Source organism: Equus caballus, chromosome 20 (genome assembly GCF_041296265.1).
Source record: "Equus caballus isolate H_3958 breed thoroughbred chromosome 20, TB-T2T, whole genome shotgun sequence".
NCBI classification, from domain to species: domain Eukaryota; kingdom Metazoa; phylum Chordata; class Mammalia; order Perissodactyla; family Equidae; genus Equus; species Equus caballus.
The window spans coordinates 53090170-53110792 of record NC_091703.1 but is presented as its reverse complement, the minus strand read 5'-3'; the positions used below and the strand labels follow the sequence as shown (position 1 = coordinate 53110792).

General features: G+C 42.6%; 1 protein-coding gene across 4 annotated transcripts in view; it reads left to right on the top strand.

Annotated features, from left to right (window-relative positions):
• PKHD1 (PKHD1 ciliary IPT domain containing fibrocystin/polyductin) overlaps nucleotides 1-20623 on the top strand; it is a 414787-nt gene that overhangs the window by 72951 nt on the left and 321213 nt on the right. For all 4 annotated transcript variants that reach the window (XR_002802305.2, XM_014734488.3, XM_070244730.1 and 1 more), the window contains one exon: nucleotides 4058-4208. Coding sequence is in view for 3 of the 4 variants with exons in the window: in XM_014734488.3 (XP_014589974.3) it covers nucleotides 4058-4208 (151 nt within the window). In the remaining variant the exon portion in view is untranslated. The remainder of the gene's footprint in view (nucleotides 1-4057; nucleotides 4209-20623) is intronic.

Here is a 20623-nt window from a genome sequence, read left to right as displayed (position 1 = left end):
TATAAAGTGACAGAAAAAATGGAGGTCTGCTTTATATAATGTGCTCGGAGAAGGTTCTCTGAAGAAGTGTCTTTTATGCTGAGCTAAGGAGAAGTTGTCATTATGGACAGCCTGGCAGTGGGGCAGCATATTTGAAAAGGACCCAACAGATTTTATGAGCTGTCAGAGTCCAGAAGGGCAAGAGTAGAGTAAGAAGGAGAGAAAGTCTCTAGCTGAGCTTGGGGATGCAGGTAAGGCCTTGAAGGCCATAGTAAAGAACTTAGGGGGGCCAGCCTGGTGGTGCAGTGGTTAAGTTCACATGTTCTGCTTTGGTGGCCCGGGGTTCACCGGTTCGGATCTCGGGTGTGGACCTACCCACTGCTTGTCCAGCCATGCTGTGGCAGGTGTCCCACATATAAAGTAGAGGAGGATGGGCACAGATGTTAGCTCAGGGCTAGTCTTCCTCAGCAAAAAATAGGGGGACTGGCAGCAGATGTTAGCTCAGAGCTACTCTTCCTCAAAAAAAAGTATAAGAACTTAGGTTCTATTCTAAGAACAGGTTGAGTGTCTTTTCAAAGTCACACAGTCAAGCCTTGGCAGAGTCTGCACTGGAACCCAAGGCTTCTGACTCACAGCGCACTTAGCTCGACGCCGTGCTATCAGTGTCAGTGACGAGAGCCTTGGCTCAGCTGCGTGGCTTCAATGAGATTTCAGAGCCATAGGAAGCAATTTCAGGCTAAGTGAGGGAGACAGAATGACTGCGAGTGTTTTTATTGCCCATGCTGGAGAGCACATGCAAGAAGATTACCTGCTCACTTTTGGATCCGAAGAGACCAACTGAAAGAGCAATAGATTGGCAGTCAGGAAACTCAGGTCCAGAACTCTCTTTGTCACCATTTCAACCAACGATTTTTACCACATTCCCTCAAAATAAATATGTATGTGCATGTGTGTGTGCATGCACCTCTAGATCATCTATATTGATGTCTCTCTATATATACATGTTTATATTTATATTTAAATATGACCAACTGTACTACTTAATTCATAGGATTATTGTGGAGGAAAACATGGACTAGTAGCTATTAAGAAACTTTGAAATTTTGTAAATGTCAGTCTATTTTTGATATCCTGGTGTCTCTGCTAATTTTGATGATGATTTTTTAATGAAAAAAAGTCTCTAGTGAGATAATCAGGGACAAATACAAAAAGAAATCTGAGCTAAAGCTTGTAAGAAAGTCTAAGCTAGCAGAAAGAGGTTTTAACTCTTTCAGGTCAAGAAGAACATAACTGGGGAAGACAGTGCATTGCTACAGGCCAACGAAAGGAGGGCGGAGTGACTGAACTCCATTTCACTCTAACCTTTGCTCGTGAAGAGTCTAGAAAGAGCAGAAGAAGCCTTGCCAGGAGAGTGGGAGCCCAAGACTAAAGGTTGTAAAGGAAGCTGGTCACTTCTTTTCTTGAGTTGAGGTCGGTATCCCAGATCATCCATATACCAAGTGCAAAAAACTTGCTTGTACAGTTGAGGCTACGCTGCTGGTAATGAATGTGAGAGGGGCGCACACAACAGAGAGAGGTTATGGGCAAGTATTCTTTGACTTGCCTAAGAAGTGAAAAGGGGGCATTCTGAAAATTCAGACGACTAAGCTTGTGTTATCGCTGACAAAATTCTGGAATGAATTATTAATCAGATGGTTTGTGAGCCTTCAGAAAGAGAAGTAGATCTCTGGGCACCAATTCACAAGGAACAAGATGGTGCGGTAAACCAACCTCATTTCCTTTCTGATGGATTTATAACAGAAATATAGAAGGAGAGCTTCTTAAACTATTCCAACCACCTCCCCGACCCCCAGCAGCAAAGAAATGTTCTCACTGCAGAGCGCAAAGTGGCTTGACACAAGCATCAGGTTGCTTCGAAGTCAGATGTTTTATTTGAAAAGTCTGCGTGAATTTTGTGTTCCATTGCATCATATTTCCATATTTATCTAAATATTACATTACATTTTAATTTGAAAATTATTTACTTAGCTTTTCCTTTCTGAATTTTTGAGTTCAGCTGACACTCTAAGACCCAGTGCAGTATTTATTCCGTGCTTTGTCTACCCCCTGGATGATGGCTCAGCTAAATGGATTTGTAGCTACGTTACAGGCTCTACATTCAAACTGTATTTGAGCAATGGGTCCACCTCAGTGAGGTAACATATAACAATAATCAATGTAAATTCCTACATTTATATTTCAGTGATAATACTGCCAACACCACTACCACCAAAAACTATAACAAGAGCTGCCTTTATTGGACACTTACTGTGTGCCAAATTCTGTACAAATCGTTTTGTAGGCTTCATTTTGCTCCGTCTCCTCAACACCTCTATAAAGTAGAGTCTCGATGATTAGTAACTCCATTTGATAAATGTGGAAACCAAAGCTTAGAGTCATGCCTTCACAATGCAGTAGATGGTGATATCTGTTTGGGGATTCAAATCCAGCTGGTCTGTTTCCAAGCCTGCCCTCTGCCTGCTAATGCCTCTCAGAAAATCAGCTGAACCAACACAGTACGGAGCAGACCTCAAGTGATGGCGCTCTGAGACTTTGAGTTTACCACCATCTTAATTTGAGCATGGTGGCTAAAAATTTATGCAGTCTTAGGTGCCATGGAGGGAGAGCTCAGATAAAGAGAGACCACAGCCCCAGTGTCAGCCTAAACTAAGTGTGTTCAGTTCTGAGCCACACAATTTTAAAATATTGAATAGACAGTAGGTCTTGGGGACAGTGGGTGTGGAAGTCACAGCTGGGATAGATACAGAGCTGGGAATATTTTAGCATGAAGAGGAAAAGATCTTAAGTAGATGTGGTAGTTATCCTGCTCATTATTTCTAGCAAATTGTGGGAGAAACCATTTTGACATTGATTTGGAAAAAAACTGCTCTAGTTCGACATGATTTATAGTTTCTCAAGCAGTGACCTTTCGCCCTTTCCACTACCCTTCCTGGTCCTCCCATGGGATCTGCCATCTTCGTGGCTGATGTTCAGTCAGCATCTCCAGGGTTGAGAGGAGACAGGACACCTGGGTTCTAATCTGCTGTACTTTTGTGTTTGACTTTATGCAAATCCCCTGATCTCTTTGGGTTACATATTTTATGCCTCTACCTACTTTACTGGCTGAAATGACATATGAAATTGTTGAAAAGTATAAAACATCATGCATTATTATTACTAATCATTTTTGGGTTAGTTGCAACAATGCCTAAAGCCAGGATTATTCTTGAATAAATATCACACTTGTTGGGGACAGTACCCTGTGATGTCCGGGCTCCCACCTCCTCTAGACCACATATTTTTAGACTTTCTGTAAAGCTACACTGCTGTTTTTCATTTTAAATCCAGTCTGGCTTCTCTCCTTAAAGCAAGAGGACTTTTAAAGCAAGTGGCTGGTAGTATAACTGGCACATATATCGAATCTCCTTAGTCTGGGCTGTTAAGTAAGTTTAATTAATTTACTAAGTTAATGTTCCACTGCTAGCAACAGAGCCTCATTGCCATCAGCTGGGGAGAGGGAATTGAAAGCCTAAATGAGCTCATTTTTTCACAGTTGGAATTAGGGACCAGTTAGCCAGTTGTGCGGGTTTTCCAATTTCTCCATCTGCCCTGGGGGGGATCCAGGCAATTCACTCCCCCAGCACTAAGGGTGAGTAAGAACGGGAAGAGGAAAGGGGAAAAGGGAAAAAAGCTCTCCCCAGCATTTGCTTCCATTTTTGGAACTGGAAGTATTGTCTGCGCATTGCTTGTTAAGTTGGGCTTGGAGAAGCTTTTGCTAACATCCCTGATAGATCTGGAAAAGAGGAAGGCTTCAGTGAAAGATATTTACCATGCGCATTTTCATTGCAGGGTGTGCAGATAAAGGGAAAACAAATAAACAATAAAAGAATGGAAACAAAATTACAGAAATTTGCAAAATTTGACAAATGGTGGCCTGTAGTTGCCACAAGCTAATGGCTTGCAATGATTAATAAGAGTAAAAATAATTGCATTTCATTAAGATTGATGACACCCCATTTAACCTCCCCTCTCGTTTCAGCCCTAAAGTGGAAAGAGATGAAGTTCTCATCTATAATAGCTCCTGTAACATTACCATGGAAACTGAGGCAAAGATGGAGTGTGAGACGCCTAATCAGCCAATTACCGCCAAGATTACTGAGATACGAGAAAGCCGGGCCCAGAACACTCAGGTATAATCAAATCTTTTTTACAGACTGATTCAAACAGCTCAAATTAAATTTGTAATATTGTGTACATTAAAAAAACAATTTAGTCCAAATGGCAGCGATATATAATATTAAATGCTCTCAAACTTTGAGGAGCTGGTCTAATGCACAACATCTGAATTCACAGTTAACTATGGTTAATCATATATTTTCTCAAAAATAAATGAGGGCTGCCTGGGCTCTTTTAAAGCAAATTCTGAGCAGATAATCTCCTCAGCATTTTGTCCTGCTTCCCCTGTGCACGTTTGAAAGGGGCTCTCTGTGGTGTATTTCTACATGAAATAAGTAAATGGCCTACAATTTAACTAGGCCCTTCTGGAAGGTTTCCAAATCACTCAGCCTTTCCCAGTTGGTGGGATGGCAGTGTCTGCTGGTCCCTCCAGTCCATCTCTGTTCCGTGAAGAGCAGAGTGGAAACTACCTTCCTAGGACATTGATTACGTGGAAATTAGAACTGAAAAGGAGTGTGGGGTCACCGGGTCTAGCCTCTGCACCTCAACTCATCTGTTTTGCAATCATCTAGGCCACCCCCTCCGAGTGGCTCTTTTAAGAATATGCTCTTAAAAGTCCCTTGTGAGAGCTTCCACAGCCTCCCCAGGGAATTTTCGAGAATTAAAATCAGAGGCTAAGGGCTCCTTGGAAATATATCAGGTAATCTTTTATAACTCTCCAGGCTTCTCACGGCACACAAACAAAAAACAGTATTTATTGAGCACCTACTCCCTTAGGTGCCTTTCTCTTTATGAAAGCAATTCTCAGGTTTTCTTCTTTCTGTCTCTTTTACTTGGAACAAACATTTATTGAGTGCCTATTATGTGTCACACGCTGTATCAGATTCTCTTGTGAATGCTGCTTCGGTTCAACCTGCCCAATCCCAAACTAGGCTTCCTGGCTTTGGAAGGCATGTTTTTCTATAATTTTTGGACAAGTGTTGAAAATGGATCCAATTACAAATAACATGATTTTTCTATCCTCCCTAAACTATTCCTTGTCTGGATTCCCCACCCCCTGGGGTCTTGCTGTCCATTCTGTCACCTCCCCAGGTGCCTCACGCCCCTTCACCTTCCCTTCAGGTGGCAGCCCAGGGCTGTCACTTCTTCCTTCAATGTGTCGCCCAAAGACACCTCTTCCTTTCCATTCATTGCCAGTTTTAACTCTTTATCCCCAGCTCTACAGTCCCCGGATTGTAGCCTCCACTTTACTCCTGTGCCCCTTTCTCAGCAGATGGCTGTCAGTGGTGTCACAAAGGTTTATCGTAGTGGGTCGGGCCTGCTGAATCGGTGTTGCATTGTGGAAAGAGAGCTGTGGGACCCTGAGCAATCTTTAAGCCTTTCTGGGCCTCAGTTTCTACCTGGGTGATAACCTGGGGTGAGCAAATGCCAGTGAAAGGGAGGGAGGGAGAGGCAGGTTATACAGTGGTCAAGGGTGGGCTTTGAGCTAGTCTACTGGGGGTTTGAATACATCGCTTGGCACCTGGGGGACTTTAGGCAAGTTACTTCACCCCTCTGTGCTTCAGTTTTCTGATCTGTAAAGGGGGATGATAATAGAACCCACCTAACAGGGTCGGCGCGAGGGTTCTAACTTGTGAGCTGCTGGGAGCTGCACCCTTCACAGAGTCAACGTCCTGTGGTAGCCATTGTTGGCGGCGCTCGGTCCCTGGTGGTAGTGCTAGAAAGTGGTGTGGAATTAGTTCTCTGTAGTGCTTGTTGCTTTGACCAGATCATTTCACTTCTTAGGTTTCATTTAATTTTTCATCATCTCGAAGACTAATTTTGAATTTTTTGGAGGCTTAAATGCCTCAGTCATCTTTAAATATTTATGCAGCATGTATTTATTGAGTTCCAACTGTGTTCAAGATCCTCTGGCATACTCTAAAGGAGATGGAATAATAACATGGAAAGAGACCCCAGATCTCGGGGATAGTAGGGAAGAGAGACCATATGTCGGAAGCGGGTAAGGTTCAAAGAAAGACACATAGAGTCAGTTCATCACAGTTGGATGAAACGCTGGGTACTATCTAGACCAGCCCCTTCATTTGAGAGAAAGTTAACTGAGTTCCATAAAGAGAGATGACCTGATCAAGCTTATACAGCTAGTAATCTGGCATCATAACCCATACGGCCATAAGTCATTGTGGGGGAAGTAATCTTTAGGAACTTGAGGGGCGTGTCCGTCAAAACCTACGAACCTAGCACCAGTGTCTAGGAAACTCTATTCCTGGGAGGTATGGTTACCCTAGAGATGCTGGGATGTCTGGTTTCCCTGCTTGGCCCTGGGGACAGCATCTCACCTGTGTTAGGATACACAATTGCCTTACCTGGGTCTGGGCCTGGGGGAAAACCAGCACTGACTTATACAGACTAGAATTCAGGTCTCTAGCTCCAGGTACTATCTGAGAACCTTGGAACACTGGTACCATAGAAGGTTAATACGTATTCTGTGATAAAAGCGTTCCAAAGTCAAATGCGTTTATGAAAGCTGGGTTAAACAAAGCTATATTTTTTCCTTACCAAAGGACTTTTGAGAGCATTCCATATGTGATTGCATAATGCGGATTTCTAAGAGAGGGCTGTGGTGCAGAGTGTTACCCAAACTTGTTTGTCCATGGAATCCCTCCCAGAATTTCTCTTGGGCCTGGTATTCGTCCTGCTGCCCTCACTTTGGGAAATGTTGTCCTGGCCATGCTCTTCCTCTACCCAACAGTAGGGATTGGAGGTGGGAAAGGTTATCTTCATATGGGCCAGTCAGCTAGGGTCTACTGCAGCGGGCAGTGTTTGCATCATGCCATGAAGAACGGGCAGGGGTTAGGCATTCAAGGATGCAGAGGAAAGGTCTCTCTGGTGGAGGAACCAGGATGCAAAGCACACAGGCAAGAGCCTGTAGGAACAGGGCAAAGAACATGGTGTGTGTGAAGGGTACTAGTGAGCTGTAGGTTTGGAAAGGTAGGCTGGGATTGGATTGTGATGGTAGGTTAAGCGTTTGGTCCTTTAATTCGTCAGATGACAAGTAATCCTTGAGGAGTGGCTGCATGATCTCAGGTGTGCTTTAGTCACACTGATCTGATGGCCAGGTGTGGGATGCCTTGGGAAACCCATGGGAGGCAGGAGCATCTCAACCAAGTGAGAGATAGGTGAACCAGGGAATTGGCAGAGGCAGTGGGGAGGAGGGGACACACACAGTAGTCAACTCTTGATAACACTGGTGCCATAGACAAAGTGTTCAAAGACATGGACAATTAGATGTGGCAGGTAAGGAAATTATGTGCCGACGTTCCAAAATGATCTTTTCCAACTTTTGAAGGATACATATATCCATGCATATGACTCTCAAATTGTAATCTCCATCCCAGAGCTCTCTCCTGAACTTTAGATTCCAGAACCTTATGGCCTATCGATAGCTTCACTTAGATATTGCAATGACATCTCAGATCTAACCGATTCTAAATTGGACTCCTGATCTCCACTGCTCCCCCGACCATAGTCCTGACCTGAGCTGATGGCAGCTCTGCCTTTGCAGTTGCTCAGGCCATGGTGGCATCCTACCTCAGATCCATCAGGAGGTTCTGTTGGCTGTACTTTTAATCTGACCGCTTTGTAGAAGCCTACTGCTACCACTACCACTATCACCTTTTCGTTATCATTATCACCTGATTCCTTACAAGGCTCACCCAACTGGTGTCCCTGGTTCCATCCTTTCCTCCCTCCTGTCCATTCTAATGGAGCCCCAACGATCATTTCAAAGTATGTCAGACAATTTCACTCTTCTCAAAACCTTTCTAATGGCTCCCGAATTCCCTTGCCATAAAAGCCAAGTCCTCACATGGACCTAAAGGGCCATTCTCTGCACCAACCCACCTCCTCCAGTTCCTCTCCGGCTTCTCTTCTCATTTCCGTTACCTTTACCTGCTCTGTTCCAGGCCCACTGGCTCCTTACTCCTCCTAGAACATGGCAGGCTTGCTCCCACACTGAAACCTTTGCATTTACTGTTCCTTCTGCTTAAAATACTCTTCCCTTTCCTTTTTCAAGTACAATCCTGCACTTTGACTGAAATGTTACTGAATGTTTGCTGAAATGTTCCTTTCTCAGTGAAGTCTACCCTCACGACCCTATTTAAAATTGCAGCCCTGTGCTGCTCACCCCATATTTCAGACTTGCAATTTCCCTTACTCTGTTCTATTTTTCCATCGTCCTTATCACCTGCTAATATACCACGTAAGGTACTAATTTATTATGTATATTGTATAGTGTCTGACATTTCTCACTAGAATATGGTGTCCAAGAAGGCAGAAAGGTTTGCCTACTCTGTTCACTGTTGTATCCCAAGCACCTAGAACAGTCTGAATCAGTCGTGCTAAGGACCAACAGAAACGCAAAGAAAGGCAATTAAAACAGGCTTTCTTGTATGTTGCTTCTCCAGTCCTATTTTAAAAAAAATCATTTTATTGAGGTCATATTGGCTTATAACATTGTGTAAATTTCAGGTGTATATTATCATATTTCAGTTTCTGTATAGACTGCATCATGTTCACCACCGATAGTCTAGTTTTTATCTATCACCGTACATATGTGCCCCTTTACCCTTTTTTTCCTCCCCCCTTTCCCCTTTGGTAACCACTAATCTGTTCTCCTTACCTATGTTTTAACTTGTATTTTTAAAAAACCTAATGACACTCTAGGATATAAACTCCTTGAAAAGAGGAACTTTGTTTTGTCACTGCTATTTCCCAGTGCTTACAACTATGTCTAGTACACAGCAGATCCCATTAAAAATTACTGAATAGATGAATGGATTTATAAATGAATGAATACATCATGGTCATCTTTTCATCTAAGGCATGTCCATTTTTCTTGTCTTCAGAAGACATTGATTATATCTACTATGTATCAGACACTGTGATACATTGAAACAAGAAAAAAGGTAGTATAAAAAGAAAGTCTACAAGACCGAAAAACACAATGAATTGCCATAAGACAACCAGAGGTTCTGAAGGACTTTTGAAGGACAAAGAGCAAATTGAGTTGGATGGGCAGAGAAACCACAGCAGAATAACACAGCGCAAAGCAAGTTTAGAGAAACTGGATGGAAGGAGTACAGCTGTAGCTTTCAATGGAGCTCTGGGAGACATCCCAAGCTGAAGAGTCAGAGAGGGCAGACAACAGGGTAATTATGAAAGGATTGCTTGAAGGAACTGCTAGGTGGACATTTTCCCTCCTCCTCTCTCTCTCTTCTTTTTCTCTGTCCCTGTGTACACGGAGTGGTTGGACCTATGGCTCTCAAGACGGAGTCTTAAGAACAGCTTGTAAAACAAAGAGGGATTATTTGCTTGGGGACAAGAGAGGGGTTTGGTCCATTGTGGGTATTAGAGCCAGTGTAAAACTTGGCCAAATGCATGGCGACTCTTGACTCCAGGACAGAGTCACGGAAGGAAGAAAGGCAGAGAAACAGAGTTCTCCTTTCTGCCTCTGAGGAATTGCTTTACTTTCGCTTCACCCATCCAGATGTTTTAGCCAGCAATTTCATTTGTGATAGCTTGAAGAGGTTTCTCTGAACATCTGATCTGCCATATAAATGGGAAAAAAAGCCTGAAACAATGCTATTAAAGTTATCTTGGAAATAATTTTAAATGTAGAATCTTATACCCAGTCAAAGACTGTTTGGAGGATGAACAAAATAAAGACACATATGCTATACAAAATTGTGCATGCTCTGAAAAATGATGCACTCTGGCCAACTGTAAAATGAATCTAAGAATGAAGATGATATGGGATACGAGAAACAGTAATGAACAAAGAATCTGAAAAACAGCAAAAACAGAGTAAAAAATGTTGATAACGTGACTGAAAAACTTAATATAGTTAAGAAGGAATTATTAACCAAACAGAGGCAGGAACCTCCTGCTTCAAGTAGGTATAATAAAAGGACAATAAGAAATAGAGGCATGAGACCCTCCTTGATAAAATGAGGAGACATTTGTGACATGAACACGATGTGAAGATGGAAAGTAAACACGAGAAAGGAAAATGACTTAATGGGGTGGAAGAAAGTCAAAATTTAGTTCCTGCGAAGGGACATTTAGATAAAAAAACAAGACAATTTGCCCCACAGAATCCTAGAAAAACTTTAGATTTAGAAAAATTTAGGTACCAGGACAAGGGCAGGATCCCAGGGTCCAGTCAGACATCTATTCCTACCCCTCTTCCAGGAAGTGAGGCATAATTTCCGGACAAATTGAATTAGTGAGTTATTAATTAGGTGCGTAATATCAAGCACATGGGAGATGGGGATAGAGAATGCAACTGACATCTGGAGGATGAATGGAAGCTCTGCTTACTCTTTGAAGAGAGGTCAACCCACCCATCCCCAACTAAATTCTTTCCTCTGCCCAGCTCCAGAATTCTGACAATCCAGGTTCTACTCCTTCCAGAAAGGAGATTGGAAGATACTTTTCTGGAGAGATTAACCAGAGTAAAATCCCACATATTTTGACATTTGAAAGTTTCATGAAGTCCCACTTACGTGGACTGTCCACATAGATTTTTACTTCATTGCTCTTAAGTGTGAATGGACAGACTTTTGGTTTTGGCCATGAGAAAGTGATGAGTTTTAGACTTATTCTCCTGCCTTACACAACTATAAAACTTGTCAAACTATATTTCAGGTGTTAGATAACAGACAGCAAAGGCTGTGATCCTTGAGAGAAGGGGAACACACAAGGAGAGTGGCTTTCTGTCTGGGAACACTGTTCCAAACACTGCACAGGGAAACAGAACCCAAGCAGAACCCAAGCAAGAGAGTCTCAACTGGGTGAAGCCATCAGAGACTGGAGTTCAGAGCTGCTTATGTGAGGGGAGGTGTGGAAAAGGATGTAGAGGTAGGAGGGATAGAAAAACATTTAATGAAATAATGGCTAAAAATTCTCCAAACTGGATGAAAACTACAAACCCACAGATCTAAGAAGCTTAATGAATCCAAATCAGAGGAAACATAAAGAGATCCGTTACTGGAGGTCTCAGTAATGGTAAGATGTTAACATTATAGGGTTAAGGTATCAGTTCTTCCAGTTAAGATATAAGTTCTAAATTAATATTTAGAATCAATGCAGTGCCAATAAAACAACCTAGGTTTTTTTTGGGGGGGGTTAGAAGTGTCCATGCTGCTTAAAAAGTTTTATGGAAATGCATTGAACAGTCAATCTACCTTGAAAAAAAACAAGTTGAGGAGTTACATAGCCTGACTTCAAGTCTTACTATAAAGCTATGGTAATCAGTCAGAGTTCTAGGCAAGGTGTCATTTGAAAGAAAGGTTCTATTGCTAAGAGTATGTTTGAAAACTCTTGCTGTGGTGTCGTGGAACGCAGAGGAGGGGAGAGATTGAAGGAAGGTGTGATGATGTGTAACAAAAGGACCGTGATCAGCAGGCCCTTAGTGATTTTTTTTTTTTAAAGATTTTATTTTTTCCTTTTTCTCCCCAACGCCCCCCGGTACATAGTTGCGTATTCTTCGTTGTGGGTTCTTCTAGTTGTGGCATGTGGGACGCTGCCTCAGCGTGGTCTGATGAGCAGTGCCATGTCCGCGCCCAGGATTCGAACTAACGAAACACTGGGCCGCCAGCAGCGGAGCGCGCGAACTTAACCACTCGGCCACGGGGCCAGCCCCAGGCCCTTAGTGATTTTTGAGGCTGCAGGATGGTATTGGTAGGGAGAAAACCCAGATTTTGTGGGCTTAAGGTCTGAGTGGCAGGTAAATGCAGGCATCTGGTGTAGATCACAAGCAGGAAGAGAAAGGAAGGGTGCAGATGAGTCCCTGGGGCAGGCAGCCCCTTCCTCCTGCCCATACTTGTCACCATCCTGAGTGCTGGGGATGGTTTCTTAAATTAAAGGTGCTGGATTAAAGCTTTGGTCTTCAATTGTGTTACTGGATTTGTCAAGACCAAGGCTTCACACGGTCTTACCCCATCCATCCTTCTAGTGACTACAAAATAGCCTTCAGACAACCTTAATGTGTGACTGGTTACATTAACACCATTTATTTTTGAAATATTTATATTTTCCAATTTACTTGGGCTCTTCAGTGCATGCTTCCTTCAGGAAGATGTTCTTTTCTTTAAAATTGAAGAATTTTTCTCTTGGGAAATCCCATAGTACTTTATCAGACTTATCTTAAGCAATTTATCTATTTATGCATTTAAATTATGCATATTTATTTAAATGTTGTATCTTCCAACTAGACATTAAGCTCTGAGGGTGGGCTCCATATTGGATTCCTCTTGGATAAATGGATGGATGGATGGATGGATGGGGCAGTTATCTGCACTGGATTATAGTTAAAAAAGCAAAACCACACTCATTAATTTAATCCCTACTTTTTGTTTACTGAGATTCTCCTTCAAAATTGGTATAACACGGCAATGTGATCAATTTTACATTTTCTTTATAATGTGTATAGCTAGTTAGAGGCAGGTTTGAAACTACATTCCACTCCCTAATTGATTTTGTTCTGCCTGTTACTGAGATCCAAAACCACTTCTTCACTTTTGATTCCTTTCCTCTCCTCTCCTTTGGTTTTTTCTTCTCTCTTCTTTTCTTTTCTTCTCTTACCTTTTCTCTCCCACCCCCTCCCTTCCCTTTCCTTCTCTCCTCTCCCTTCTTCCTTTCCTTTTTCACAAACCACCTCTTTTATTCAGTGTGTATTTTCAGGGTTGTGTGCCTGAGGGGGGAGGTACTCTTGAAAGCAGGGCTGAGCTGGTCATTAGACCAGGGACCCAAGATGTAGGAACTCAGCCATTCTGCCCTGACCTGGAGGAAACTTACTGAGTCCCTTGTGCCTGTATTTTCTCTGGGAAATTAAGCTCTAACGCATACCAGTTACCTACTGTGAGGACAGGGGGAGTGGGGAAGGCAGGTGGTTTCACATCTGAAAGGGACTTTACCTCCTTAGAATCATTAGACAGGTAACAGAGACAAATACGATACATGGTGAACAGGACTCCTGGGGCCTGGCTTCTAGGTCTAGCCATGCCCCTGTCTGACTTCATGTGTGTGGCAAGTCACTTAACCTTTCAACTGATGAACATTGCTGCTACCTGACTTCCAGCTTTTGGAGAGAGGAAGACAATATATATAAATGTGTAGTAGTTGGAGGAACCCAAAAGTCCATCAGAGGCATCTGACACAGCAGTTATGAACTTGGGCATCTGATACAGTAATTACGAACTTGGGCTCTGAAATAAAACTGGATCTGAGGCTGATCCTTCTGCTTTCTTGTTATATCACTTTGGGACCATTCAGTTAAGAAAGAGGGTAAGTGTGTGAGTGCTCTGCAAATGTGATGCGAAGTTCAGGTGTTCGAATGCGTGGCATTGTTTGTTGTGGTGTAATCATAACCAGAACTTGCTCTATAATGAAGCTTTGCCGCTTTTTTGAGACCAAGACGTTATATGCTGCTCTCTCTTGCTCTTTCCTTAAAAAGAGGGAATTTCGGAAATGTTTAGCTTGAATGCAGGCTGAAATTCATCTGAACAATTTAATTGTGCCTCTGTTTCTCAGGAGCTCTTTGTATTAAATGAGTTCATGACATCAGCCTGCTCCGCTCACACTGAGGTTTGTTAACAGTAAATGAGGCTATGGTTTTGATGACTCGGTCATATTTTGGCCAAAATAAGTGCTTCTTATTCCTAGTTATTATAATATCACTGAGTAATTACCACGTTACCATAAAGGAGTTTGAATCATCTCAGGTAAACTGCTCTTAACTTTTAAAATAATAGTTTCTGTTTTCGGTGGAAAACAGTGAGCTTTATTAGCCTTGTGAAAATGACTCTGTTAGTGACAGGCAGAGGCCAGTCCCATTGGGACGTGACATGATTGTTTCCTTCTAAAGTACAGCTTTGTAATTGAAACCGTCTTGGTCTAAATAAATACTGTGAGGAATTTTCTCAGTGAAACCTAATATGCACAAATACGCGGGCTCATTTTGGGTCTGAGTGTGGGAATGTAATGACCAGCTTTCTTCTGAGCTTTTCCAAATACGAGACTTTAGCTGGCCTGCGGATAGGTGTGAGGGCTATGGAATTGCTTTGAGTGGGGAGTGGCCCCATATTGGGCTTCTTTGGCTTCTTACAGGGGCTGGGAGGCTTGGTGAATGAAGATCCAGAAAGGTTCAAGCTAGTTTGTCTGCTGACTCGTTGGTGACGTTGGACAACTCAGTTTTGTAGTCTCATGTCTCGGTTTCCCCATCTGTGACAGGGAAGGATTATGTGGAAATTTTTGACAATGGAATGTGAAAACGGTAATATATGAACGTGTTACATTATCAGTATATTTAATTCTTCATGTGAGAGAAAAGCTGGCTTTTTCAGAAGTCCGTGAGTTCCTTTCCTAGAGACTTTATAGTAAGTCACCCCCCAAAGCCTGATGGGGAATTAAGAGCTCCCCTCTGTGAACAGGCAACCTGCCCAGGTATGGAGGGTTTCAGACAGAAGTTGAATGGGTTTCAGAAATCAGATGTAGTTCTTCTTTGTGTGTGTGTGTGTGTGTGGCGTGGCGGTAATGACGTGGTTGTATTTGTGTTGGGGAAGGAGCAATCTGAGTTTCACAAGTGTTTGGATATGTGGTTTCTTGAAAGACATGTTAAACATTTTTCATTTTGCTAAGAGCTGTGAAATGTTACCAGTTTTGACTCTAATACGTATAGCATTTCTATTGGAAACAGCAAATAATCATCTCAGTCTCAAAATACAGCAGGCAATTGAGTTAATTTGGAAAACTTGGATATTCTCCCCAGTGATGTCCTCTTTTAAATCTTATTTGCTCAGCCATTCATCTTCCCCTCCAAGGTCCTTGCTGTAAGTACTACTGGGTTGAGGTCTATTCTTTCTTCAAAGAGTCATAGTAGCTGACCCTGAAATGCATGTTTTTGTGAGAGAAGTGTACGGAACCTTGGCTAGATAGCTGCAGTAGCAGATGGAACCCTGAGGGTGAAGAAATGGGGGTAGAAGTGAATAGAAAGGACGTCTCATTTTGGATGAGGGAGAATGTGGTTTTTGAAACATTGACAGTATAATGGAAACTGACTACATCAAATTGAACGTCCAGCTTGGAGAGAAAGAACTCCCTTTTCTCAGGAGGTTGTTTTAGAGGAGAAGAGAGGGAGAGCCATAAGGAGAGAAGAAAGGATGTTGGGTAGAATTAAGAGTATTGAGCTGGGGTTCGTTTTCTTGTTTTCGTTTTTTTTAAAGATTGGCTCCTGAGCTAACATCTGTTGCCAATCTTCTTTCTTTCTTTTTTTTCTTCCTCTTCCTCTTCTTCTCTCCAAAGGCCCCCAGTACACAGTTGTATATCCTTCTAGTTGGGCTATGTAGGATGCCGCCTCAGCATGGCCTGATGAACAGTGCTATGTCCGCACCCAGCATCTGAACCAGCGAAACCCTGGGCAGCTGAAGTGAAGCGCGCAAACTTAACCACTTGGCCACGGGGCCGGCCCTTGAGCTGGGTTTTGATAAAACTTGTTACTCCGAGATGGAGGTTCTTTTTATGGTTTTATCATCTGTATGGGTAGATTGATGTTACCTTGTTATTGAGTCTATGAAATGGTTGTTTCAGTCATAGGCTTTCCTGCCTTATTTTTACACTTTCTGCTTCTTGTCCTACTGGTTCATTCCAGTTTTGAGGGGACTGAACTGATCTCATTGGGCAGGTCAATGGAAGGTACATATGCCCTGCTCTGCTTGCTGGCTCATTTAGTTAGAGTCTTCCTACTGTCTCTATGGATTACTTTGACCTGTGGTAGGACAGTGCGGCAGGACGTCTTCTGGTCCTTTGTTGTCCTTGGCTAGAGTCAGCTGATGGTAGGCTACTGACAGAGGTGTTGGTGGAGGAGTGTCATAACAGTAGTTTAAAGCATCTCTCTGGCTGTCCTCCTCTATGGAACCAACATAAATGCAAGTCCAGGGAAGAATCTGTGGATGAGGGAAGCTTTTCCATAAAATATACCCCAAGAGGTCATCTTAGCTCCCCCACAATCAAAGAAATGTGTTCTTTCTAAAGGAGGAAGGGAGTGTATAGAAGCAGCCATTTAATGAGGAAATAAATTGCTTGTAGGATCTTATATATTCAAAAATAAACAACAACAAAAAGCAGAAAAAAATTCTGTTGATTTGCCAAATAAACCTCTGGCCCTTCTAAGGTCTGATAAACACTGTGCTAGTTTCTTTAGGTTCTCCTCTTGATGGGAGATGCAGATATGACACACAAGAAATCATTGTGAAGAATTTCCTTACTTCCAGTTAAGTGCAAGTAGCCTTCAAAGATGAATAGATATTTAACAGATTTTCCAGAACTGTTTCTCTCTTTTAAATAAGAGAATGTGTAGCAATTCTGTGGTTTGTCCCCTCTGTGATAGCCATCTCCCAAATCCAGTTCTCATCTATTTTGAGCACAAGGAAGTTTTGCACTTCCCCGCCCTTTTCACGTTGATGGACCATATGACTTGCTTAGAATGTGGGTGGAAGCATTTAATTTCTAGGGCTCAACTTCCCAGCCCTCTCGTTTCCTTTGCCATGGTGGCTAAATGGCCCAGAGCATGGAGCCGACTTAAGAGGATAGTTGTTCTACCCTGGAGAGTTGCCAACATTCGTAGTGGACTTTGTGTGAGCAAAAAATAAACATTTATTGTGTTGTGCCCATGAGGATTTGGGGTTGTTTGTTACTGCGCATAATTTCTGACTAGATAGTAATAGTGATAATCTAGATAGTGACTAATGATACCATCTTTAACCTTTAATCTTGTGGCTGATCCACTGCATTCTACATGGTATTTTTAATTCTGCTCTGTGAGTCCACTTGGAATCATGACCTGGCTTATATTCTTGATGGTAGATATGATAAGCTAGACTATGAGATGGGACCATTAGGCAGAAATTATGGACTGGCAGGATTTAGAGAGGTAAAATCGGCTTCTTTCTGGGGGGCTGGCCCCGTGGCTGAGTGGGTAAGTTCGCGCACTCTGCTTCGGCGGCCCAGGGTTTGCCGGTTCGGATCCTGGGCACGGACATGGCACTGCTCATCAAGCCATTCTGAGATGGCATCCCACATAGCAGAACCAGCAGGACCTACAACTAGAATATGCAACTATGTACTGGTGGGCTTTGAGAAGAAGAAAAAAGAAAAGAAGAAGATTGGCAACAGATGCTAGTTCAGATGCCAATTTTTGAAAAAAAAAAATCAGCTTCTTTCCATCCTCTGGATTCCCACTTTCCTCCCCTTTTATTGATGGTGTGCTTTTATTCTCGCTCACAGTCCCTATGTCCTGAAGATCCTCTGTGGAATTTTCTAGTGCTAAGAAATTAACCACCTTCTTTTGCAGTGATGTTGCAAACTGTGGGAGTTTGTGGAGAGACATGGCTATTTCTGGCATTTCTCCCTGGCCTGTTTCTTTCTTCCTAAGAATCCCTCCAGAAGATTACGCATAAAGAAAATTTGTTCAAATGCAGCATATATTTATATCTATAGTCTATGTCTTATCTATAGCTCTGTGTAATCTATTTATAGGTATTTTTCCATACACTCATGATCTCTTATTTTTCTCTTTAAATTTTACTTTTACAACATCTTGTTATGGGCCCAGCCTGGTGGTACAGCAAAGTTTGCATGTTCCACTTGTACGGCCCGCAGTTCCCCAGTTCATATCCCGGGTGTGGACATTTGCACTGCTCGAGGAGCAATGCTGTGGCAGGCATCCCACATATAAAGTAGAGGAAGATGGGCACGGATGTTAGCTCAGGGCTAAACTTCCTCAAAAAAAAAAAAAACGTAAAAAATCTTGTTATGAAGATTTCAATCACAAGAGGAAAAAACACAACTCAAATGGACCTAAATGATAAAGAGTCTCACAGAATGGCTCACAGAATGAGAAAGCTGAGGAGTCATACGCATGGCTTGATCCATCAGCTCAGTACCCACGAATGAGATGACTCTTTCCATGTCTCTGATCTTCCTTCCATAGGGTCAGAGTCAACCTAAGGCTGCCTTCTCTGTGCCCACAAGATGGTTGCCAATAGCTTTCACGGCTATTTGCTCCTCTATTCAAATCTTGTGGGAATGAAAGGGTCTTTTACGGGCACAGTCTCAGAAGGAGGAAATTTCTTTCCCAGAAGTCCCCAACAAATGTCTCCTCAAGACTCATTGGTCCAAATTGAGTTACTTGAACACAGTGCCCTGTGAGCAGGGTGATAGTCTTTGCTGGTTGTTTTTGGTTAATTAGTGTCCATTGTGGACTTTAGAATGTAGCTAATGCCACCCCAAATACCTGGGTAAGAATATGAGAGTGGTGATGTCTGGAAGGAAAATCTTGGGGCTGTTGATGAAGGGAAGCTGGAGCATGGACACTGGGGGTCAGCCAACTCTTGACCACAATGACCTCACTTTCCTCTTTATGGCTCTAAACTAAGGCCTCTTCCTCTGATCCTCCTCATCTATTCTTTTCATAACATAAGGCATTGTCATTGCATGGAATTTTGACAGAGATAAAACAGGGCACCTTTTCCATATAAGGGAGTGGAAAGGAAACAAAGGGTTTGGTAAACCTGCCTTAGAATTCAATGGAGTGTTTGTTTTTAACAAACGAACGAATAAATAAGCAAATGAGAAAGCATAATGACAACATAAAACACACAAACCTTCAGTAGCCTGCAGGACCTCAAAATCAGTTATGTGTTTCTTTCTTGATGTGCATCTTCCTGACTCAAAATGACAGTAGTTGTTTTTATGATGTACCGGCTCCCAACGGGGATGCCTCATCATTCAGTTCTGTGTGAGATGACCGTCCTCTAATAATAAAGAAAAGAGCAATCTAAGGAAAGAAATAGGCTGTTTTCATGTTTGTTTCTCATACTGGGTCTTCCTAAACACTTTACAAATATTAATTAAACCTCCCAGCATCCCTGTGTAATGAATAACTATTTACATGGAGTGGTGTAGACAAAGTCAATTGACCAAGGCCCCTCCATGAGTTAATGTCAAAAGCAAGGACCTCGACTGTTGGGGCTCACAGCTCCAGCAGCAGTCACCGGAGAGCATTGCCGTTTACCTTTCCCTTCCCAGAGGGGAAAAGTACGCACAGCCAAGCAGAAGCAAATATGTTTTGTTCTGTTTCTGCCTGGAACCGATTAATGAGTTTGAAGGGCACTGACGACCTCGTGACTTTACTGAGACATTGAACGGATGCAGCAAGATGACCAGCAGAAAGGGCCTGGTCCTCTTGCACCAGGAAAATGAAATCGTTCTCCTTTCATCCTTCTCAAATATTGACAGACCACTCTCAGGGTGCCAGTCATTGTACTAGTTCCTGGATGGGATTTTCAGGTGGTAGTTTTGAGACATGACAGAAGACTATGAAACTCTGAAGGGCTTGGGTAAAATTATGCATTCAACTTTGAAAGAGTGTGTTAACGCTGCAGATGAATAAGACACAACCCCTACAACCCTTACAACCCCCACAAGGTTTCTTCTTGTAGAATGTACTGTTCGATAGGGGAGATATAGAAACCCAATAACTATACTATAAGCAAAATGCAATGAAAGTGATGATAAAGGTATTTGTATTTTTCTGTGGAGAATCATTGAAGGCCAAGAAATCGTCTAGATGGAATGATCATCACCTGGAAATCGCCTGGAGGGTGTGACATTATATCTGGGCCTAAATTTATGAGGATTATAAGGATAAGGGGAGATAAGGAACAAAGGTATACTAGGGAAGACATGGCTATTACAGAGTCCCAGAAGTGGGAAAATGTGGTTTATATATAAATAATTATATTTGGCTGGAGTGTAAGGTTTGAAAAGAAGTAATAGGAAAAGGAATAACTGCAGACAAAGGTTGGGAAACATGAGTGCCTTGAGTGTCAAACGAAGGATGTGGATTTAATCCAGGAGGAAGTATAGAGCTGTTTGAGGCTTTATAAATTTCATAGCTACCACTTTGTCTCATGAAATATCCCTTCGAGCTCTTATCAGAGTTGAATGCTCGTCTGGCTGAAGTGTGGCCTGACGCCGGGTTAGTCCTAACACGTGTGGCTACTGTTCTCTTGGAGCTCAGATCTAAAGACATGAAGGTCAATGCTGAGGCAGGAGCCTGAGGAGCTGAGCCTTAAAGCTGCAGCTGAAAGAGGCTTGACGATGGGTACTCTGAGGGAGAAATAACAAACGACTTACTGAGTGGCAGGAATCGTAGATGGCTCTCCTCAGTGTTTTGGGTTCCTGGTAAGTTACAGAGAGAGTCAGTGTGATGTAGAGGTCTGAAAGTGACTGCTCTGGGTTCGACGTGCCAGGCTTGGGTACTTCCTACCTGTGTGATCATAGGTGAGTCCTTAGAAAACCTCAGTCT